Source organism: Crinia signifera, chromosome 2 (genome assembly GCF_055691185.1).
Source record: "Crinia signifera chromosome 2, ASM5569118v1, whole genome shotgun sequence".
Taxonomy (NCBI): Eukaryota; Metazoa; Chordata; class Amphibia; order Anura; family Myobatrachidae; genus Crinia; species Crinia signifera.
Window position 1 is genome coordinate 383,708,047 of NC_139218.1, and position 21,286 is coordinate 383,729,332.

Sequence of the window (21,286 nt, forward strand, 5' to 3'; positions counted from 1 at the left end):
CCTATGGTCAAGCATGGACAAGAATGTAGCAACCCTACAATTCTAAAAGAAAGCTCAGAAGCCGAGAGAAACCTCGGTGCCCTCGCTCACCTCCAGCACAGCCAGGATGGTGTCCAGCTGATCCTCCCGCAGGGTTATATTGTCCGAGATCTTGCGCATGGTGTGGATAGACTGCAGCCGCACCTCTTCTATCTCGTCATTGAACATGTCCACCAGGAAGTCCAGACATTTCTCCGCAAAGGGCCGGGAGGAGCGCGCCAGCTGGCACAGCGATTCCACCGCTGCGATCCTCACCTCTGGAGGGACAGGAGAAAAGCGATATTAAAGGGAGCAAGGCTCCAGTGGCTTCCCCACAGCCAGAGGACATAGGAGCAGCCAGACATGGACAATACTTTCATAGGTCTTTTCTGTTCACTCAGTATTTTTATTACAAGGTTTTAGAAATAAACAAAAAGTTCAATTAGCGGGAAACAATTTACAAAACATTGTATCATTGTAAAAATAAAAAGACTTTAGTATGCTAGATAAATTATACACATTGCACGTATAGTGTAGCGGTCAATGCTAGAATGTGAAGATTTGAGGTTGGAAGTCCTAGCCCCAGTAGACGCAGATATTTATTTGTATTTTTAAATAAATATTTTTTTCTTTAATCAATAGAGACAATGCAGACATCGGAATTATAGATTATTGACATCTTTATATTTGCAATAGTTATAGATTTGCTCTCTCCTGGAGGATGATGTAATTAACAGTGTATGTGTATATATAATGCTGTTCGTGTGATTACAATGCTAATTAAAAAACTTCTGCACAGAGACGAAATGAATTCGGTATTTGAAACAACTGTGTGAATTTAATATGACCCAATAGGATTACAACTCTAATAAGGTGCCAGGTATATTAGGGTGGAAAGCCCGCAATATGGATACTCTTTGAAAAAGCTCATGCCAGAGCGAAACGCGTTGGTAGGTCCGGCACCCCTGGAGATAAGGAGATCTTTGAGCCAGAAACAAAAAAAACCCCTTTGATGCGCCTCACACCTTGTCTACATTGGTAGACGCACGGAGCCTTCACATACGCTTGCACGGACACGCACTGTTTAAGCGCCGCTGACGGCAGAGCGGCGGGCGAGAGACGCGGCTCTGTGAGTTGTACAGGTGCCTGCACAAGCCGGACGTGAGACCACCTACCGCCGCGTGTGAGAGACGCGGCAGTACTGGACTGACTACAACTGCTGGATTCAGGTTGGTCATCTTTCCTGGCACCTCACCTTCACCAAGCACATCAGCGGGTAGCAGAACGGAGGGCAGTGAACTTTACACAAAATAGCCCTCCTGCCTCCCTGCATCAACACTGCCATTTACTATTTGTCATCATTGGAATCTGTGAGTATCGCGCACAATAGTGGAGGTTCAGATCTACAGATTATTTTTGGACTCTATTTGAATAGGATCTGGCTCATTGATTGGAACATTCTTCCCTATACATACAAAGTGGAAGATATCACTTTGGGGAACATTTTATGCAGATTTTTAATATTTGTGCACATTAACATATATTTTGTATGATTATATGCATATACATGGCCTGCAATAAATATTCCAAGTATACGCATAATAAATTAACTAAATTAATCACTTGCTATTGTGAATGATAGGTGGCCACCTTAGTATAGTATACACGAGCAATATAATATATTATATATTTCTTATTGTTTTTATTTTTCATTATTATTATTTTGATATTTTTTTTGTGTTTATTGTATTGTGATATATTTATTTATTTACACTTGATTAAAAAATCAATTGAGAAAACTGTGTCCAGCATTAATTCAGACCTATATGCACCAGCAGGATTACATTCAACTCTGTACCAGCCCCGATGTGTCGAATTATTACTAGGGTGTATTTGATACCATGGATTATAACCACAGTGTTAAGGGTGTAAATCATTCAGTGTGATCACCAGATTATGTAAACCTGCAAAAAGGGTCAACCTACCATACATCTCGTCTTCCAGGCCATGAACGAAAGCTCCACAAGCCCCCGACTCGATCAAGTTCACAGCTTCGGTGTCCAGCTCCTCCCGCGGGGCGTCATCGCCCCACTTCCTGCCGCTGGAAAACTCTCCGGAGCTGTACAGCTCTTTCGCTCGCTCGTGCGCCGTTCTTTTTCTCTACATGAAGGGAAACAGCAAGAGGTATAAAATCTCAGATGTCGCTGCCTTACCAATACAGACGTCATTTAATAATTTTTCTGGATTTACCAATAGATAACTTTTGGCCTAGGGGGGGCGTGAATAAAAGCGGATAACCTAGGGTGCCGTGATTCCCTGAAGATTTGAGAACCATTGCGTTAATTACGAATATCCAACAATGATGTGGTATAAACTTTCTGGCAAGTCCAAAAAAAAAAAAGAGAACAAATTGTATAATTTACAACCGAGAGACGCATTTATAAATCCAATACAGCAACATTATTTTTATTACGGATGACATGAAATCTATATGTATTAGTAAGCGTAACTGTGGTTACTACAAGTTCTGTGTTAGCATGGATCAGATAGTAATGCCATGAATGTGATATCAGTTTAGCAATCTCTGGTTTCCTCGAGGACTTCTGACTCTAATGACATCACATGATGACATCACTAAGTTTTCCTGTGACAGTGAGATAAAGCTGTGGGGTGACCCAGGAGCACATTCCCCTGATCTCCCGGATTATACTTGGAAACATCAACCGGCACTATAAAATCTGATAGCTGTACAGGAAATCTGGTGCTAAACGCAAGAATTTGGTTATAAGGGATTACACAAGGAGAAAGACTACTTGGCTAAGTCAGGCGGCGACGTCTACATCTGCTGCAGTATCTAACCTCTATCATAGCGTAATATAAGGGCTCTATACAAACAGACATTCCCTTACTTACACACTAAGTCAGTTATCAGAGCCTGAACTGACCAGATTTTGATCTGTCTAATGACTTATATGGCATCTACATTAATAAAGACATACAATAAGTTTATATGAACCAGAAGAACTCATTTGACATTATTTTATAGTTTCATTTAAAGCAGTAAGCTTGGTATCAATATGTCGGTGGGCAACTCATATCGCCACCAAAGGCACAAGGACAAGTGGTGCCAGTCTTGTCAAGAATGTGTGGGGCAGAGAATAGAGCTGCACCCTACTAACTGGAGACGCATTTTGTGGAGTCACTTTAGGAACCAGTCGTTGCCCAGGTAACCAGCTGCTCCTGGCACACACCCCTCTGCGTGATGTCACATGTTCTGTAAGCAGTGTGAGCCAGCACAGGGTGCAGGATTGCCCTGGTACGGTCATCATTCATATACATAAGGCTAACTCCTCACCTCTATGAGGTGAAGTACCGCCAGTGATCTCTAGAGGCCAGTTGACAGAACAAATTGCTCTTAACAGAAAATGAAAGCAATATTTTGCAGGAACACTGATCTGTTTTAAAATTGATGGATATGGAGAGAGGGAGATTGGAGGTATATTGCATAAGCTGTCACTTGACGGGCTTTAAACTAGTCACTCGTATGAAGCAAGATTCACTTACCCGCAGGTCGGACATTAGTTTCTTGTCGAGGGTCTGCTCCAAAAAGTGAGGGCTGACTTGCTGCATGGACCCCTACAATGCAAGATAGTACAATTTCAGGAGGTATACAAAAAAAAACCACACACTTAACAGACGCAACCTCTCCAGCAAACCACATAGATGTTACAGCTAAATCAAACTGATAATTAACATGATTTACATGAATGTTCAAAGAAGAATACCAGGCAGTGAAAACCAACCAATCAGCTGCTATGTATCATGACAAGTGTTACTTCAAAGTTGATTGGTTCTACTTTTCCCTGTTTCATACCTCTCCCACTTAGTCTGCAATATCATTGACTGATAGCTCACCAAAAGTTTGCAGGCCTGTACCCTGACCACCCATGATCCATCGCTGACCATGTGACAGACTTTCCCAAAGGCATCATCCACCATGCGGATCTCCTCATTGGAGGATGGAATAGGAACAATGCTGAAAATAGATAAAAAAAACACATGTAACATCCTGGAAAGACCTCTGGGAATGACAAGATAACAAGCAGGGGATGCCGTCAATTTACCAACGGGTCAAATAACCAACCACTATTGACTGATGGTCAAAATGCCGACACTGTCAAAATGCCAACATGTTCAAAATGCCAACCATTAAAATGTCGACTGATCGAAAAGGATAAATCAGCTTTTTCATTCTTTTTTTTTCTTTAAAACCGAATTGTTCTTACGCCACGATCCAAGTCGGCATAGGGTTAGACTATAAAATAGTGCGCCGGGCGACGGGACGCGGCATAGTTATACGGTGTCCATATGTATTTATGTCAACATAGACACATGAAATTTGACCATTGGTCAATGGTGGTCGGTATTCTGACCATCTGTAAATCATACTGGACCCACAAGGGTCTGTATGCAATACTCCTCCTACTGGAGGAGCAGGGTTATAGCATACAAAGCAGCTATGTGCAATACTGCCTCTACTGGAGGAGTGCGGCATTACAATAACAAGCAGCTAAGCGCAATATTCCCCCTACTGAACAAGCAGAGTTACAGAATGATCATAAATTGTAAAAAGCATTTTTTTTTAGAAACAACAAATTTCCAGATTATTATTTACATGAAATATAAGTTTCTATAGAAACAGATGACAGCTTCTGATGAGCCAGTGGTTTAGAATGCAAACCGCAGTTGTGTTCGCTCCTCACATTGGGGGCACCATTACTCATGCATACAATAGATAAAATACATTCCTCAGAACACAATTACCTTTCCCGGTACAGTTGACTTAAAACCCAGATCAGCTCCACGGCGACGCTGCGGACTTGTTCGTAGTCATCGGACAGTAGTTTACAAGCCTGCACATGGGAAGCCAGGACATAATATTCTTACGTCAGGAAGGAGACAGACAACACACTACGGGCTAAGACATCCTATTGTGAGGCCAGGATCCCAAATAGCGCTGTACCATTATCTACGGGGATCGTTGTAGCACATTTACTTCTATTCTGACCAGCAGGAACGACATGCAAGTAGACCGTCAGTGGATGAGGCTAAAAGGGTGAGCAAAGCAAACATGCTGCATTCCATATCAAAGACTCACAGGCACTAAATAAGAAGATTGAGGTCTGGCTTAGAGAGGGGTTAAGCATATTTTTCATTTCTTAACCAATTAGTGCTTGCTCCTTGTGCCATATGCTCCAGATAGGACGGTAGAAGAATCAGTTAAAAAAAAAGTCTAAAAGTCCCCATACACTGAGCCGATTTGGTCCGATTGCGACCAATCGGGCCGTTAAATCGGACCAAATCGGCTGTCCCTGACATGCCGTCGGGTCCAATGCGTCGGACCTGCGTCGGGTGGTCGGACCTGCTGGCCGTCTGACCACCCAACCTCGGACCTCCCTCCTATCGGCGAGACTGGCGGGAAGCAGGGACGCATGCGATCCATCGCAACAAATTGGTCCCGGGCGGCTCGCAGGGTATCGGGTGTCCGTACACTGCTGCGAGACATTGCAGCAGTGTATGGGCACCTTTACGGTACAAGTTGTGCAGTTACCATAGTTACATGTCAGTTCTACAATTTCAGCTGAGCAGATGTATAGACTTGAGGCGCACAAATATTTTACAGATGTTATTTTCGTGTAACCAGTTGTGCAGTAAGGAAGACGCTGGGGACTGTATGCAAGCTCTTTGGAGCAGAGAACTATATTCTACTGCTTGTCCTGTGTATGCCTCTATGGCTACCAAGTAGTAAATTTACCAAGCAACGCTCGTCAAAGCTAACGTCTGTCTTTTATAGTTTCAGACGCTGGATTTAAAGTGACAATATTAATAAATACACAACATGCCTACTTTTGTATTTAGTATCATTTAACATTTCATAAGACGCGACAGCTTTGACTTTTATAAGAAGTTTATATTTTTTTTAAATGTATTAGTAAATATATTTCCAAACATTTTTTAATTCTGCATGTTGCAAGACTATGGGCCTGATTCAGGGTTGATTTGCAGATCGATTGACTATAGAATTACTGCGCATGCATACCATACACATTATGCGTGGGTGAGTGGGAATAGCGACAGAATATGCATATGGATCGTAATCGCAAAGCGGCCGGAGGTTGACTGGCAGGAAGCCGGCGTTTGGGGGTGGTATCTGGATGTTTCCTGGGAGTGTCAGAAAAAAGCAGACGCGCCCAGGCGTTGAGGAGGGTCTGTGACATCAGCACTGGCCTCGATCGGCCTGTCTCAGTTGCAGATTTGTGGAAGGATCTGACTGAAGCCGGCCATACATCTACATATTGATCGTCAGATCTGGCTGGTTGGAACTAAAACCTGGTAATGGATGAGAGCAAATGACAGTTGACCATTTGCTTTGAAAAGCTGAACAACTGCCAAAAAGTAATTCAGCTACTACCGGGTTTTTGTTCCAACCAGCCAGATCTGACAATCAATATGTAGATGTATGGCTGGCTTTACTACCAATTGCACAGACTGCAAAATCCTTTTGTGAATTGCGTATGGATGTTGAGTGGATAGCGATCCATTTTACACAGGACACACTTCTTTTGTTTGGGACGCGGCTATCTACTGCAGTCATCTGCAACTCTAACAATCACGCCTGAATCAGGCCCCATGTACATTGTGTGCAGCCGCCTGCATAAGAAGGATATCACAGCACAACCCAGCATCACTCTCTGTCCTGTGATTAGACACAATGCCTTCCATCCGTCCCTGTCCTCATCGTTAGATCTGGCAGAACATTGATACATCACACCCCTGGACCAAACATCTGTATGGCTGGTGACAATACCTGGCTGTACATGGCTTGCTGTAACTTCAGGCCTCTCTCGTGGAGCTGTAACTGAACAAAGACAGCATCGCTGTAACATTACATGACGTGGGGTAAGTATAGGCAAGAAGAGAGTTCATCTGCATCTATGCAACCAAACCACAAGGTATTGGCCACCTGGAGATGAACTCATGAAAAGAAGGTTATGTACAACATGGGAAAAGCACCTACCATGGCTTTTATAGCAGCTGTCCGGACACGCGGGTCCTGATCATTGAAGTAATCGCCAATAATGTTCTGTACGTCCTTGGTCACTGTTATCTCTGTCTCGCTTGCAGCACTTTTGTCTGTGGCCCCAAGGCAGCCAAGGAGCTGCAGGCACTTGTTCCTGACTCCGTGACAGGTGTCTGACAGGTTCTGAGTGCGGAACAGGGTGAGAGACAAATTGTTCTCTTGAGAAAAGTCAATCACTTACTGAAGAGTCATTGTTACCAGAATCATCGCTTTACTCCTCACTTACAAACGTGGCCATCTGACCCCTTAAAAAATGATTCCAAACAGCATCTTCCTTTCCCAACTAACAGGACGGCTCAGTGCTCCTACAGTTCCAACTTGAAAACCCCTTTGAAAAGGAATCATTCAGTAGAGCACATTCAAAGAATACCCTTGGGAAATAATCTGGGCACTGAGGTTCCTGTTTCTGTAGGTGCCCACACACTTGTGCAACTTCTCCCCTCAGGGGAGGTCGCACACAATACACCCTTGAGAAATTTTGCATATGATATATTCAAATTGATCCCAGTAAAGCCTACTCGGATTGGTTGTGATCTGACAGATCGCTTCTTCAGCCAGTGCGACCCGCGGCCCCAGTGTAATGCGCCCAGGACCAAGCATCACATTGAACCTGCTGTCAATCACAATCGATTTGGATGCTTTTGATGCGATTTATCACCGCAATCGCATGTTAAGTGACCAAAAGGCATGGAAATCTACTAAAATATTGCCACCTTAACAAACAAAAGAGCATGCCATCCACAGAGGGCATGCAATGTACCCAGTGTCTTGTCCGAGTCCCAGATTACACTCCATCTGTGTGGGCAGCGGACAAATTCAGTCTCCTGGATTCTCTTTCCCGTTCAGAATGATACTATAGAAATCTCAACCACTGGAGGATCTCATCTCAATTCAATTGTTTTCGGCTGTGATAATGGGTGCCCGGCAGTGCAATTGAATTGCTTTGGGTGCCCATTTATTCTAATTTAGAGTAAATCCATCGAAACTAAAGCTGGGTACACACTTAGCGATCCCCACCACCACCAATATTGTTAAGCATATCGCAGTGTGGCGGGAGATACAGGGGGTTCTTTTGGTTCACTCTTTTTGACAAGTTCCTTCTTAAATGGACAGAACCATGTGCACTGCAGGTGGGGCAGATGTAACATGTGCAGAGAGAATTAGATTTGGGTGGGGTTTTACTTCAAGTGAGATCTATATTGCAGTGTAAAAATAAAGCAGCCAGCATTTACCCTGCACAGAAACAAAATAACTCACCCAAATCTAATTCTCTCTGCACATTTTACATCTGCCCCCCTGCAGTGCACATGGTTTTGTCCATCTAAGAAGGAATTTATCAGAAAGAGTGAACCAAAATACCCCCCATAGTGCATACACACTGACCTCACCCACTTTGTACATGCAGTCGCTGACAATAGTGTCAGATTGAACTACATGTACGGACAGGGGGGGGCATTAGCGATATAGTTAGTATAAACTATAGTTGGTACAAAATGTGAATTGCGCTATTTACCGTGAACGATATAATCCATATCGTTGATGATATATCGCCCAGTGTGTATCCAGCTTAATGGGCACTATACGAAAAGTGAAATCTGGTCGCCAAAAAGCCAGACTTTTCAGACATTTCTCTTCAGGATTCTCCTAGCAGGAATGTGGGTTTCTGAGGAATTCACGCCCGAAAGAAGCAACAATTAAACTGCTCTGTCAGGCATCCATTAATATTGCCACTTAAAAAGCAATGGAATCTCTCTCAGTGTTTTTTTGCATTCACATCCCAAGTTTATCATATTACATACAGCGACCTATACACGTGTGCATCATTTCAGCTCCCGGTACCTTGTACGCCACGTCCACCAGTTTCATCCGGATCGGTGCATTGTCCAGCAGCTTAATTCCCACCTCTACCAAAGTGTCCAGCAGCTGAGCCAGTACCTGATGGGACTCTGAAGAGAGAACAGCAAAATGAATGCCCTGAAAATGGGATTATTCCCATGTACCTCTTTCCTGCGAAGGGTGTCGCTTTCTGCTGTGGTGCTTCTAGCACAGTGTGGTCTGTATTTCAGCCCTGATATGCATACCGCACATGTGCTAGAAGCCATAATGGTCACCATCCACACAACACAATACTGGGATTAGCTACTTGCTTTCATTCTGAAGAGCATTAATCACGTCGTCCACTATGGAGTCCGGGCAGAATCCGGCCGTCTTGGTTAACAAACCCAGCAATGATGCTATTTTCAGCCGCACAGACGTTTCATTCTCCTATAGAAACAGAAAAACCCATATTTAGCTCAGGATAATGGGATTATATAGCACCTCTGATGCTTAAGTGTGGCCCCTGAAAGCCCCCTATTGCATGCAAGGAGCACATTATTATTATTATTATATAAAGGGGAGATGTACTAAGCTGTGCAGAGTGAAAACAGTGCCAGCCAATCATCTCCTAACTCTACGTGCTGGGCCACACATAGCAGCCAAGCAGGTCCCGTTCAGTGAGACCCGATTGGCCACAAGGGTCACACACAGCGGTGTGGCCGGATCCTGCAGAACAGGATCTGGCCACTGCCGACTGATTTAGCACCTTGTTCAGGTACGTTGTAAGACCGTATGCATTCCCACGTGGCCAATGTTTTGGTTTTGCGCATGCGCTGGGTGCGTGCACCTACGGCAAACAAACTGTTCGCTGGGACCACGCACCTATCTTTGCGGGCAGAGGGGGGCGTGTTCTTCCCAAAATTAGGCCGTCCAACCATCCAGTCCTACCGCAGCATGCTTGCAGTAGGACATGGAAGTTGCGGCCCTGCTAATGTGTGAAGGACCCTTGCGGCCAAGCGGCTCCTGCTGATTGGCTGTGTGTGGCCCAAGCCTACAAGCTGGGTTTGCACAAGTGACAGTTATGAGCTGATTGGTTGGTAGTATCTCTCTCTCTCTCAGGCTTAGTCCATCTGCCCCCATTACTGTTATATATATACCTCAGTGCTGTACAAACAGCCACAACACACTGACCCAATGGAGGCCACACACCAACGACCTTTCTAAAAATACACAAACAGCAGCTAATACTCTACCTGTACAACTTGGGGCTACAGGAAGACATTTCTGCCAGCAAAGGGAGTACATACAAACTCAATGCAAACTGCATTGTGCTTGCATTCAAACCTGAGATCAAAGCCGCACACATACAGCATATAGATGAGAGTATTGCATAATTATATTTTGCAGCAAGTTCTACATTTTCTCAAACCTTGTAATAATACTCTAGCAGTATCCTTACGACCCCTTCCACGCTCTCTGCCTCTACAGGCTTGCGTGCGAACTGCAGGAGATACTGTAGGGCATCCGCCGGTGACGTTGCCTTGCACAAGTCGATGTGAAGAGTTGCCGACTTGCTCGGTTTCGTCAGCCGCAGCTTTTTCGCTGAGAGTTCCTCGAATGGCTGCTGCTGTGCCGAGGGGCAAACACATAATAGAATGTATTATTAGTTCAATTACGTCGGGATACGGAGAGTTAGGACAATGCTTTGTTTCACAACCACTATCTTTCTAGAATTTCCTATTACATAGTTAGGTCACTGGCTGGAAAGTGTCACCAACTAATTAATTCTATGGGCCAGATTCTCTAAGCTTCAAAAGTGATAAAATAGAGAGTGATAAACAGCCAGCCAATCAGGTCCTGCCTGACATTTTTCAAACACACCCTGTGACATGGCAGGTAGGAGCTGATTGGCTGGCTGTTTATCACATTCCATTTTATCCCTTTTGAAGCTTAGAGAATCTGGCCCTATAGCTGAAAAGTCTACAGTTGGAATTAAACCTCAATGGAAAACACTTATTTTGAAACTCCATATAAGAAGTAGGAATGGCCATCGACAATTCAAAATCATTGATGGTTTATGAGCGATGTAGAATAGTTTTGCCACCGATGGGGAGAACCAGATGGTTTGCCGCCATCGATGTCAAAGCATAGCTCCGCCGTCAACACCAGTAAAGCCCCGCACCCAGGTTCTCATTGACCCACGGGCTAGTCAGTCAAATAAAAGGGATGGCCATCGATAGTTAAAACCACTGATTGTCATACATCACATAGCATGCAACCATTGATGGTTGTTTGCATTATCACCATTGATGGCAATAGTGTGGATAGCTCAAATCTAATAGCGATAAACAACCAGGGCTGTAATAATGACTAGTCCAGTGATGGCTGATTTTGGCATGCCAGCTGTTGCTGAACTATGCACCCCAGCATGCCCTACACATCAGCTTTAGCTTGGCCAAATAGCAAAACGGTAGCAGGGCATGCTGGGATGCATGCTGGTGGGCCAAAGTTAGCCATCACTTGTTGAATGGGTAGAGGATAGGTGGAAAAGCTGCCCGTCAGAGGTGGGGATACGGTCATTGGGTCACCAGCAAGTTGCTAGACAGTCATTAGGTCGACATGGATTTAGGTGGACACGCAGGAAGGTTGACATGAGTCTAGGATGACATGCAGGAAGGTTGACAGGGTCATTAGGTCGACATGGGTTAGGTCAACAGTCAAAAGGTCGACATGGGGTTTTTCACAGTTTTTTTTAGCCAACATGTGCCGACAGGCGGTATTACATGCCCTACCATCCACTAGGGTGTAGTGGGAGAACAAAATAGTGCCCAAAGCATGGCGAAGGCAGCGAGCCATGTGAGGGGACGTGGTGCACTTTAACCTATGTCCATGTCAACTGTCTCGACATTCGTGTCAAGAAAACAGTGAAAAAACCCATTTCGACCTTATGACCCGGTGGACCTAACGCATGTTGACCTAGACTCATGTCGACCTAGACACATGTCAACCTAATGACTGTCGAACAACTTGCTGGTGACCAACTGATCCACATCCCAGAGGTGGTAGAGGTAATTAAGACAGTACAGTCATTTTAAATGGGTGTGAATCATAGGGTCCACAGTAATTAGGTCATCCTACACACTGGTGACATGGCAAGAGGTCAATACAGGCAAAACATCAACAAGGAAATGGTCAGCATGAGTTTTTCACATGTTTTTTGTTTGAATTTGTACATTTAAACCATTAGTTAGTGCACTCTCTTTGGCCATGCTTTGGGCAAGGTGCCATGCTCCACTATCACTGCACATTTTACTGTTCCCTATCATAGTACACGTGGATGGTCATTTAAAAAAAAAAAAAAAAAAGTTATGAAAAAGGGATTTTTGTAAGAACTTACCGTTCGAATCCCTTTCTCTGATATGGTCCTGGTGACACAGCTCAACACTGGGATGTAGGAGGGTCCGAAGGAGCCAGGCACCTATCCTAAAGCTTTAGAGGGTAGGCTCCTCCCCTACTGCATCCCTGGACTCTTCAGTTCAACTTTCAAAGCCACTGGAATACATTAACTCAGTACAAACGCCTGCACATATTATATGCACATCTTATAACAGAAACTGTTAACTTTTAACCATTTTAACATGAACATCATGAAATTCTGGCATACTTACTGAGCGTAAGGGAGGGATCGCTGTGTCACCAGGACCATATCAGAGAAAGGGATTCGAACGGTAAGTTCTTACAAAAATCCCTTTTTCTCTTTCAATGGTCCTGGTGACACAGCTCAACACTGGGACGTTCCAGAGCCGGTCCTTTGGGAGGGTACGCTCAGGTCTGCAGCTCTCAGCACTGCTCGCCCGAATGATGCGTCCTCCGACGCGAACTCATGGAATCTATAGAATTTGGCAAATGTGTGAACAGATGACCAAGTGGCAGCTCTGCAAACCTGCTCCGCTGTGGCCCCATGTCGGACCGCCCAAGAGGTAGCAACTGACCTGGTGGTATGCGCATTAATTCTGGCCGGTACAGGCCTACCCACTTTGGTGTATGCAAAAGCTATCACAGATCGCAACCACCTAGCAATGGTCTGCTTAGATGCAGGCCAACCAATTTTATGTACGTCATACAATACCAATAAAGTGTCAGTCTTTCTAACACTCTTCACTCTGTCCACATATATGCGTAAGGCACGCACAACATCCAAAGTCTTCAACTTGTCCCTTTTCTTGGAACCCTCTGGGGGTTGAAACACAGGTAGAACTATCTCCTGATTTAAATGGAAGGCAGAGACTACCTTCGGTAAAAATTGCGGCACTGTTCTCAGAACAGCCCTGTCATCGTGAAAGATTAAGAAGGGAGATTTGCATGACAAGGCTCCCAACTCAGACACCCTCTTAGCAGATGCTACTGCTAACAAAAACACTAACTTCCACGTGAGAAACTTAAAGTCAGCCGACCTCAAAGGCTCAAAAGGTGCCTTCTGAAGGCAATCCAAAACCAGTGACAGGTCCCAAGGTGCTACTGGTTGCTTGTAAGGGGGTTTCAGTTTGGATACCCCTTGTAAAAAAGTTTGAATCTCCGGTAAAATGGCAATTCTTTTTTGAAAATAGATGGACAAGGCCGAAATCTGCACCTTCAACGACTGAAGGCTTAGGCCCGAAGAAAATCCATCTTGTAAAAAATCCAACATTTTTGATAATTTGAAGTGAGATGTGTGAGCTTTTTGCCTCTCACACCATCTAATATAAGTCTTCCAGACTCTATAATAATTTGCAGAAGAAACAGCCTTTCTGGCTTTTATCATAGTCTGCACTACTGCGTCAGAAAATCCTTTCTTTTTCAAAATGGCGGTTTCAATAACCAAGCCGTCAAAATCAATCGATCGGAATCCAGATGATTGAATGGGCCTTGTCTTAACAGGTCTGGTCTCAGAGGTAGACGCCATGAATCCACTGATAACCTCTGAAGCCTCGAATACCAAGACCTCCTTGGCCAATCTGGGGCCACAAGGATCACCGGGACCTTCTGGTCCTGTACCCTCTTTAACAGTCTTGCTAACATCGGAATAGGAGGGAATGCATAAAGAAGATCTCCCTGCCAATGGGTAGTCATGGCATCCACTGCCTCTGCTAGCGGATCTCTCGTTCTGGCATAGAACCTGGGCACCTGATGGTTGAACCTGGATGCCATTAGGTCCAAATCCGGAGTTCCCCACATTGCAGTGATCTGGTGAAACACCTGAGGGTGTAGGCTCCATTCTCCTTCCTTGAGCTCCTCCCTGCTCAGGAAGTCTGCTTCTATATTCTCCACTCCTGGAATGAATATAGCCGATACTGCAGGAACATTCTGTTCCGCCCATAGAAAGATTCTGGACACCTCCCACATGGCCAATCTGCTGCGTGTACCTCCCTGGTGATTCAGATACGCCACAGCTGTGGCATTGTCGGTCTGAATCCTCAAGGGGGAGTTCCTTAACCTGTCTCCCGCCAAGGAAATCACTTTCCAGACAGCTCTCAGCTCCAAGATGTTGATTGGCAACGCTGATTCCTCTGCCGTCCACAGGCCCTGCAGCCTGAGATCCAGGGCTACTGCCCCCCAGCCCCTGAGACTGGCATCGGTAGTTACTATCAACCAGTCCCAGGTCTGTAATGACCGACCCCACTGAAGGGAATCTACCTCTGTCCACCATTTCAAGGAGTCCCGAGTGTCTGCGGACAGCACTATCAACTCCGTCTTCATGGTCAAAGTGTTTCCTGACCAGGCTGACAAAATGTTCCATTGGAATACTCGAGAGTGGAACCTGGCAAATTGAAGCGTTTCGAATGACGCCACCATTTTCCCCAGGAGTTTGAGGCACCTCCATACTGACAAGCTCGGAGCACTGAGGATCTCCTGAACTAGATTGACCAGGTCCCTGGCCTTTATCTCCGGGAGGAATACCCGATGGAGATGGGTATCCAGTATGACTCCCAAGAACTGGATCCTCTGTGATGGTACCAACTGAGATTTTTGTAAGTTTAAAATCCAGCCGTGAGCCTGCAAAAAACTGATGGCCTCTTTTAAATGACTTTGAAGCAGTGTTGCTGATTCTGCTTTGAACAGGAGATCGTCCAAATAGGGTATTACTGTGATTCCCCTGAGCCTCAGCACTGCCGCCATCACAGACATTATTTTTGTAAATACCCTTGGCGCGGTTGCTAGGCCAAAGGGTAACGCCCGGAACTGTAAATGCAGGTCTCCTATGGCAAATCTCAACAGCATCTGATGTTCCGGGTGAATGGGAACGTGCAGATATGCGTCCTGGACATCCATGGACGCCAGAAATTCTCCCTGGTCCAGACTCAGGAGTACAGTTCCCAAAGACTCCATTTTGAAATGGTCTACCCAAAGGTGAACATTTAAGGACTTCAAATTTAGTATTGGTCTGAAAGACCCGTCTGGTTTGGGCACCAGGAACAGCGTGGAGTAAAATCCTTTCTTCCACTCTGCCCTGGGAACCGGGACTACCACCCCTTTTTCCAAAAGGGAATGAGCCGCTCTCATAAGAGCTGTGCGCAGGAGCGCCTGCTTTGGTATGGGTGTGGGGATGAACCTCTTTGGAGTCCGCCCTCTGAAAGGGATTTTGTAACCCTGGGTAATAATCTCTAAGACCCAGGTATCCTGGTCTAGAGAAGCCCAAGCGTCTCTGAAGTGTGTAAGACGCCCCCCCACCTTTATCCCTGCCGGGCTGATCCCCTGGCAGTCATGCGGAGGGTTTTTCCTCTCCTTTAGAGGCAGGCTTCTTATTGAAAGAGCCAAACTTGGACCTTTGGGATTTGCCCCTGGAGTTCTGGAACTTTCCCCTGAACGATTGTCCCCGAAAGGACGCACCACCTCTAGGGGAGGGCCGAAAGGACGGCCTAAAAGCAGCAAATCTGGATGACTGCTTTGTTGAGGAGGCCGGCAGAAACGTACTCTTGCCGCCTGTGGCTTGTTTTATAATCTCCTCAAGCTCAGAACCAAAAAGTAACTTTCCCTTGAAAGCTAACATTTCTAAGGCCTTTTTGGACTCATTGTCCGCTTCCCAGGCCTTAAGCCAGAGTACCCTCCTGGCATTTATGGAGACTGTGGATACTCTGGTAGCCATTTTAAGAGCTTCCTCCTCTGCTTCCACCGCATATTCTGCAGCGGCCTTAATCTTTTCTGCTACCAGCAAAGCACCGTAGTCAGCCTGCAGCATGGTGCATAGCTCACCAGCCCACTCTATAATGGCCTTAGAGACCCAGGCTGAAGCAATAAGGGGACGCAGGGTAAACCCCACCCCTTCAAAAATAGCCTTGAGGTTTCCCTCTAGCTTTTTATCCACAGCATCTTTAAAAGCTGCACCACCCTGTACAGGTAATACCGTAGCTTTTGATAAGCGTGCCACAGAAGCATCCACAACAGGCACCTTTTCCCAGAGTTCAGAATGAGACTCCGGCATGGGGTACAGACTAAGGAATCTTTTAGGCATCTGTAGCCTCTTATCTGGGGTTTTCCAAGCCCCTTCCAATAGTTCCTGTAACCCCTCATCTGAGGGAAAAGTAACAGCCTCCTTTCGCTGTCGCTTAAAAACACCCTTAACAGGGGTCTTATCCTCAACAGACAGTTTTAACGCCTGTTTTACAGCCACAATAAGATCCTCTATACCAGCAGCAGAGGTCTCTTCAAAATCATCACCCTGGTCCCAGGGTGTGTCAGTATACTCTCCTTCCTCTTCCTCTAACACATTAGGCATAGCATAAGACCTTTTAGGGGTCCCTGTAACCTCATCCATTTTGTCCAGTATTTCACTGAATCTGTTGATCCCCTTAGCAGTATCCTGCATCACCTGAATAAGTGCAGGATCTGCCTGGGTAAGAGGTAAGGAGCCAGACGACTGCTGAGATGATGGCATAGGTCTCTGTGATTCTACCAGCACATCACTCTGCCTGTCCAGAAGCTGCACCAAAGCGTTTACCGACCTGCCTAGGGCACTGGCCCACGCAGGTTCACTCTGCTCTCCCCTATGGTGTTCACTGCCCATGGGTCTCACATCAGCGCAAGTAATACATAAGCCCCCCTTGGCCATCTGCTCAGGGACAAACTTTTGTGTGCAAACATTGCACGCGCTCAGTGCACTAAGGGCTCCCTCCCCCAAAACCACAGCCTGATGCTCAGACATGATGCAAGTGAAGCGTATATATATATATCTCAATATACACAGTGCAAACAATTGTACAAGCGTTTATACAAAGTCAATGCACCCAATCACTTAGCTGTCTGTAGGTTTCAACTGCGGGGAAGCGATGCCCAGGAAATCCAAGTCACTCTGCCAGGATCAATAAGCCAGCTCAGCTCCGCTGCAAGCGTTCTGAAAGGCGCCAAAGTCAGAGTGAAGGAAGAGACCAAAGTCCCTGCTGCTGCGGGGTCCGTGACCTTTTGGCGCCAACCACCCCCAGCTAGCCGCTCCTTAGGTAGGATTTCCTTGTTCCAGTATCTCCCCCTCAAATGGGGACCACTTGGAACATGCCTGTCACAGCGCTGCTGTCCTCTCAGTCAGGAGCTCAGCGTGTAAGCTCCGCATAAAATGGCCGCCGCCATCACGGAGCGCCTGTCCCCCATGATCCCCACCTAAATGTGGAGCCGGTTTCAGGCTACTCCGGAGCCCAGGCAGCCTCTTAATAGAGGCTGTAAGCGCAGCACAGGGAGACCAGACAGAGTCTACCCTGTGCACAGAGAGCTGACAGGACGCGCTTCTGTCAGCTCCTGCTGCGCTAGCAGTGTGAGGATTCACTATGAAAATCCTCACACTGTGCCTACCTAGCTAGGGTAATAGTTAATAAAATAATAAAAATCCCCTAACTACTCTAATTCTTCGGCTGCTCCTGCAGCCCTTTAGAATAGCACCCACTCCAGTGGGCACCTAACACGAACTGAAGAGTCCAGGGATGCAGTAGGGGAGGAGCCTACCCTCTAAAGCTTTAGGATAGGTGCCTGGCTCCTTCGGACCCTCCTACATCCCAGTGTTGAGCTGTGTCACCAGGACCATTGAAAGAGAAAAACCCACGTTAACCATTTCAACCTTTTGCTTACATTGACCTATCATCTGGATCCCATTTAAACATGCATGGCATAGGCACATGAAAAGCCTTACAAAGAGCTCAGGATCAAATAGGGTTGAGTTTTCCCACAAGGCATAAAATAAATGGCAGACTAGAAGGACCAAGTGTATTTATATAGCACACGCATATTGCTCTGAGCAACCTTACATATGCGTGTATGATCGGGGGGGGGCAACGAACTGACCAGAATAAGGTCCTATATCTGTCCCTGTGCCGGGGGAGAGCTTACACTTATTATTATTTTTCTCACAATTTAACAGGAGCAGCTGGAGGAACCTCAATCATGGTAAGAAGGTACAAACTCCACACAGATTAGATGACTAACCACTGTGCCGCCATTCTGCCCAGGTCCTTTGATGGACTGGCATGCTGGCACCTGTAGTTCCACACACTGCCTTATTAAGCACAGCCTCTAGATAGTGCTTCTAGTAGTGTCTAATGCATGAGGTATCTCACATCCAGAGCATGCCACCACAGACTCTGTCACAGCATGCTGGGACCTGTAGTTCCCCAACCTCTGGAGAACCAGTTGTCATATTAACAAAGGTACCTATTCTTAGCTAGGCAGTGAGGCCTGAGAAAGGGATGGATGGCGTTAATGTTTGTGAGACCTTTTATTGGTACAGTACATGATACAGAGTAAAGAGTGTGTGTAGGCCTCAACACAGTCCCCGGACTTTCCTAACCCCTCGCACGGGCATGGTGGAAGTCGGCCTGCGCTGTGGAAGCCAGACGTCTGAAAACCCGAGCTACAGCCCACTGCTGCACACAGACACTCAGGTTTCTCTCACCTGAACCACTTTGGTAAACTCCTCATAAACGCGTTTCTTCAGGTGGGCAGCCATGGTGTGCGTGGTTTGGCCCTCTGCGGCCACCACACCACAATACCGCCGGCACACGCAGTACTCGAGAGAAACAAATGAGTGAATCAATAAAGTTAGTTGGAACAAAAAAAAAATGCAAAAAAAAAACACCACATTTTAAACGTAATCACTGTAGAGGTGACCAATGACCATAGAGAAGTGACACTCGTAAGGAGCGCCCGTTCTAGCAGCGGTCCGCCTTGTTACCATGGTGACCATAATATAAATATAGACCTGTGATGTGTACCTTATTCAGTTCTGTACGCTCGCATGGGAATTCTAGTTATATGGCACCTTTGTCTGGTGCAATATAACTAGATTTTTTTTATTTATTTTTTTTGTAGGGTTTGCCATGCAACTTTATAGAGCCACTAGGGCAAAGCGCAGCATAATGTCTGAGGTTATTATGCCTGCTTTAAATGTCCTAGTCAACTCAAAGCCACTTTCTGGGATGCTGCAGTTTGCAAAAGCCACCACCTCATAAATGTAGCCCCTAGACCAGTGATGGGAAACCTTTGGCACTCCAGTTGTAGTTGTTGAGCTACACATCCCAGCATGGCCAAATATCAAAACTGTAACAGGGCATGCTGGGATGTGTAGTTCGACAACAGCTGGCATGCCAAAAGTTCCCTAACACTGCCAGTGCCCTAGACTTTGCAAAAGCTTCTGACATTATGGGTGAGATTTAATAGGATGAGAGATTCAGAAAGTGAGAGATTTGGCAAGAAATCTCCAGTTTTTTTAAAGCGGCAATCATTTACACTGCAAAACCAGTTTGATTTTGCAGTGTAAATGATTGCCGCTTTAAAAAAACTGAAGATTTCTTACCAAATCTCTCACTTTCTGAATCTCTCATTCTATTAAATATCACCCTGGATCTCACTATGGATGGATGCAGCAGAGATGCACACAAGAGAAGGTCTTGTAGAGGCAGGGCCGGATTAAGGCATTTTTTGGGAGAGTTTTCTCATTTTATTAAAGCAGCAATCATTTACATAGAAAAACCAGGTGGATGTTGGCATATGAAAAAGAAAAATTGGTAGCAGCACTTGATCATTTAAAATATGGCAAATAATCCTAAAAAAAAACAATTGGAATTATTTTACAAAAATAAATACATTTAATAAAAATACATTTAATACATATAGATGTGACCAATCAATAATATGCAAATTGAGAACACAGTTCCTGGTGAGTATGTTACATACCTCCCAACCGTTCCGTTTTTCTTAGGACCATCCCTTTTTTTGGGATGGACCCGCCCCCCACCCGGGGCTGGCAGTGTCCCTCGAGGGGGGTGCAGTTGTGAGTCTTTTCAGCGCCGCAGAGGGCGGAAAATGGGGGCACGGTCAGACAGAACCTTCATTTGCATATTCCACACCTCCTTTTTGGCTACGCCACGCGAGTGTCCCTCTTCAGATGATGAGGAAGTTGGGAGGTATGAGTATAATAAGGGAGCTGTCTGTTCCTATTAAGTCCCCTTTGGTGTATATGGTGTGCCTGAATGGACAATTGAATAGGGTAGTATTGATTACCGTCCACCAATGAAGAATATGCAGTCCCGCACTTCTGTTCGACTCCTAAGGTTGGTATTTCAGGCTGGTCCAAACAAGGAATCCAGTGCACCATGGAGGATATGCTTGGGGGTTGGAATTAAATCAGGTGGAGGAAGGTTCTACCCCTGAAGATGGAAGGCACAAAAAGGGCATCTAGGGCTGGACCAGATCGGTTCCAGAATGATGTAAAGCTGAAGATTATTATGGGGGTAGTGCTCTCAATTTACATATTATTGATTGGTCACATCTGTGTGTATTAAATGTATTTTTATTAGATGTATTTATTTTTGTAAAATCAGTCCAATTGATTTGGTAGGATTATTTACCATATTTTAAATGATCAAGCACCACTACCAATATTTTTTTTTCTTCTGAGTTCTTGAGATTGACTGTCCCATTTCCTGCTGGTTAGAACAGCTCCTGTCACAGCGCCACTACTGCCCTCTAGGGGGTCCCAGATAGTTTTTTTTCTCCATATAATTGATTACCGCTTTAACAAATTGGGAAAACTCACCCCAAATCTCTCACTTTGAGGCCCATTTATCATTTAATATTTGCTGCTAAATCCCTGAAAACACCCGGCGTAGTGAAGAATCCTGACAGTGGTCAGGTAAGTATACTTATCTCCCCCAACCCTCCCTCCCCACAGCCTAACCGCCACCACCCCACCCCAAACACCCACAGCATAGCTTCAACCTTATCCCCCTGCAACCGAACCCAAAGTTGTTGCCTACCTCCTAGTGCCTAAACCTAACCCCACACCCTTCCTCA

General features: G+C 45.5%; 1 protein-coding gene across 2 annotated transcripts in view; it reads right to left on the reverse strand.

The window, feature by feature from the left end:
* INTS4 (integrator complex subunit 4) overlaps positions 1-19,046 on the reverse strand; it is a 29,104-nt gene extending 10,058 nt beyond the window's left edge. Inside the window, exons 1-11 of one of the 2 annotated variants that reach the window (XM_083170208.1) lie at positions 18,888-19,046; positions 10,407-10,601; positions 9,307-9,424; positions 8,999-9,105; positions 7,097-7,282; positions 6,887-6,937; positions 4,843-4,931; positions 3,934-4,054; positions 3,583-3,654; positions 2,004-2,178; positions 91-296 (exon numbers count right to left, since the gene is read on the reverse strand). In XM_083170208.1, the coding sequence (XP_083026334.1) occupies positions 91-296; positions 2,004-2,178; positions 3,583-3,654; positions 3,934-4,054; positions 4,843-4,931; positions 6,887-6,937; positions 7,097-7,282; positions 8,999-9,105; positions 9,307-9,424; positions 10,407-10,601; positions 18,888-18,941 (1,374 nt within the window). In that variant the 5' untranslated portion in view covers positions 18,942-19,046. Of the gene's footprint in view, positions 1-90; positions 297-2,003; positions 2,179-3,582; positions 3,655-3,933; positions 4,055-4,842; positions 4,932-6,886; positions 6,938-7,096; positions 7,283-8,998; positions 9,106-9,306; positions 9,425-10,406; positions 10,605-18,887 lie in introns of both variants that reach the window. The other variant, XM_083170207.1, reaches the window with a different exon arrangement.
* Positions 19,047-21,286: the final 2,240 nt, after the last annotated feature.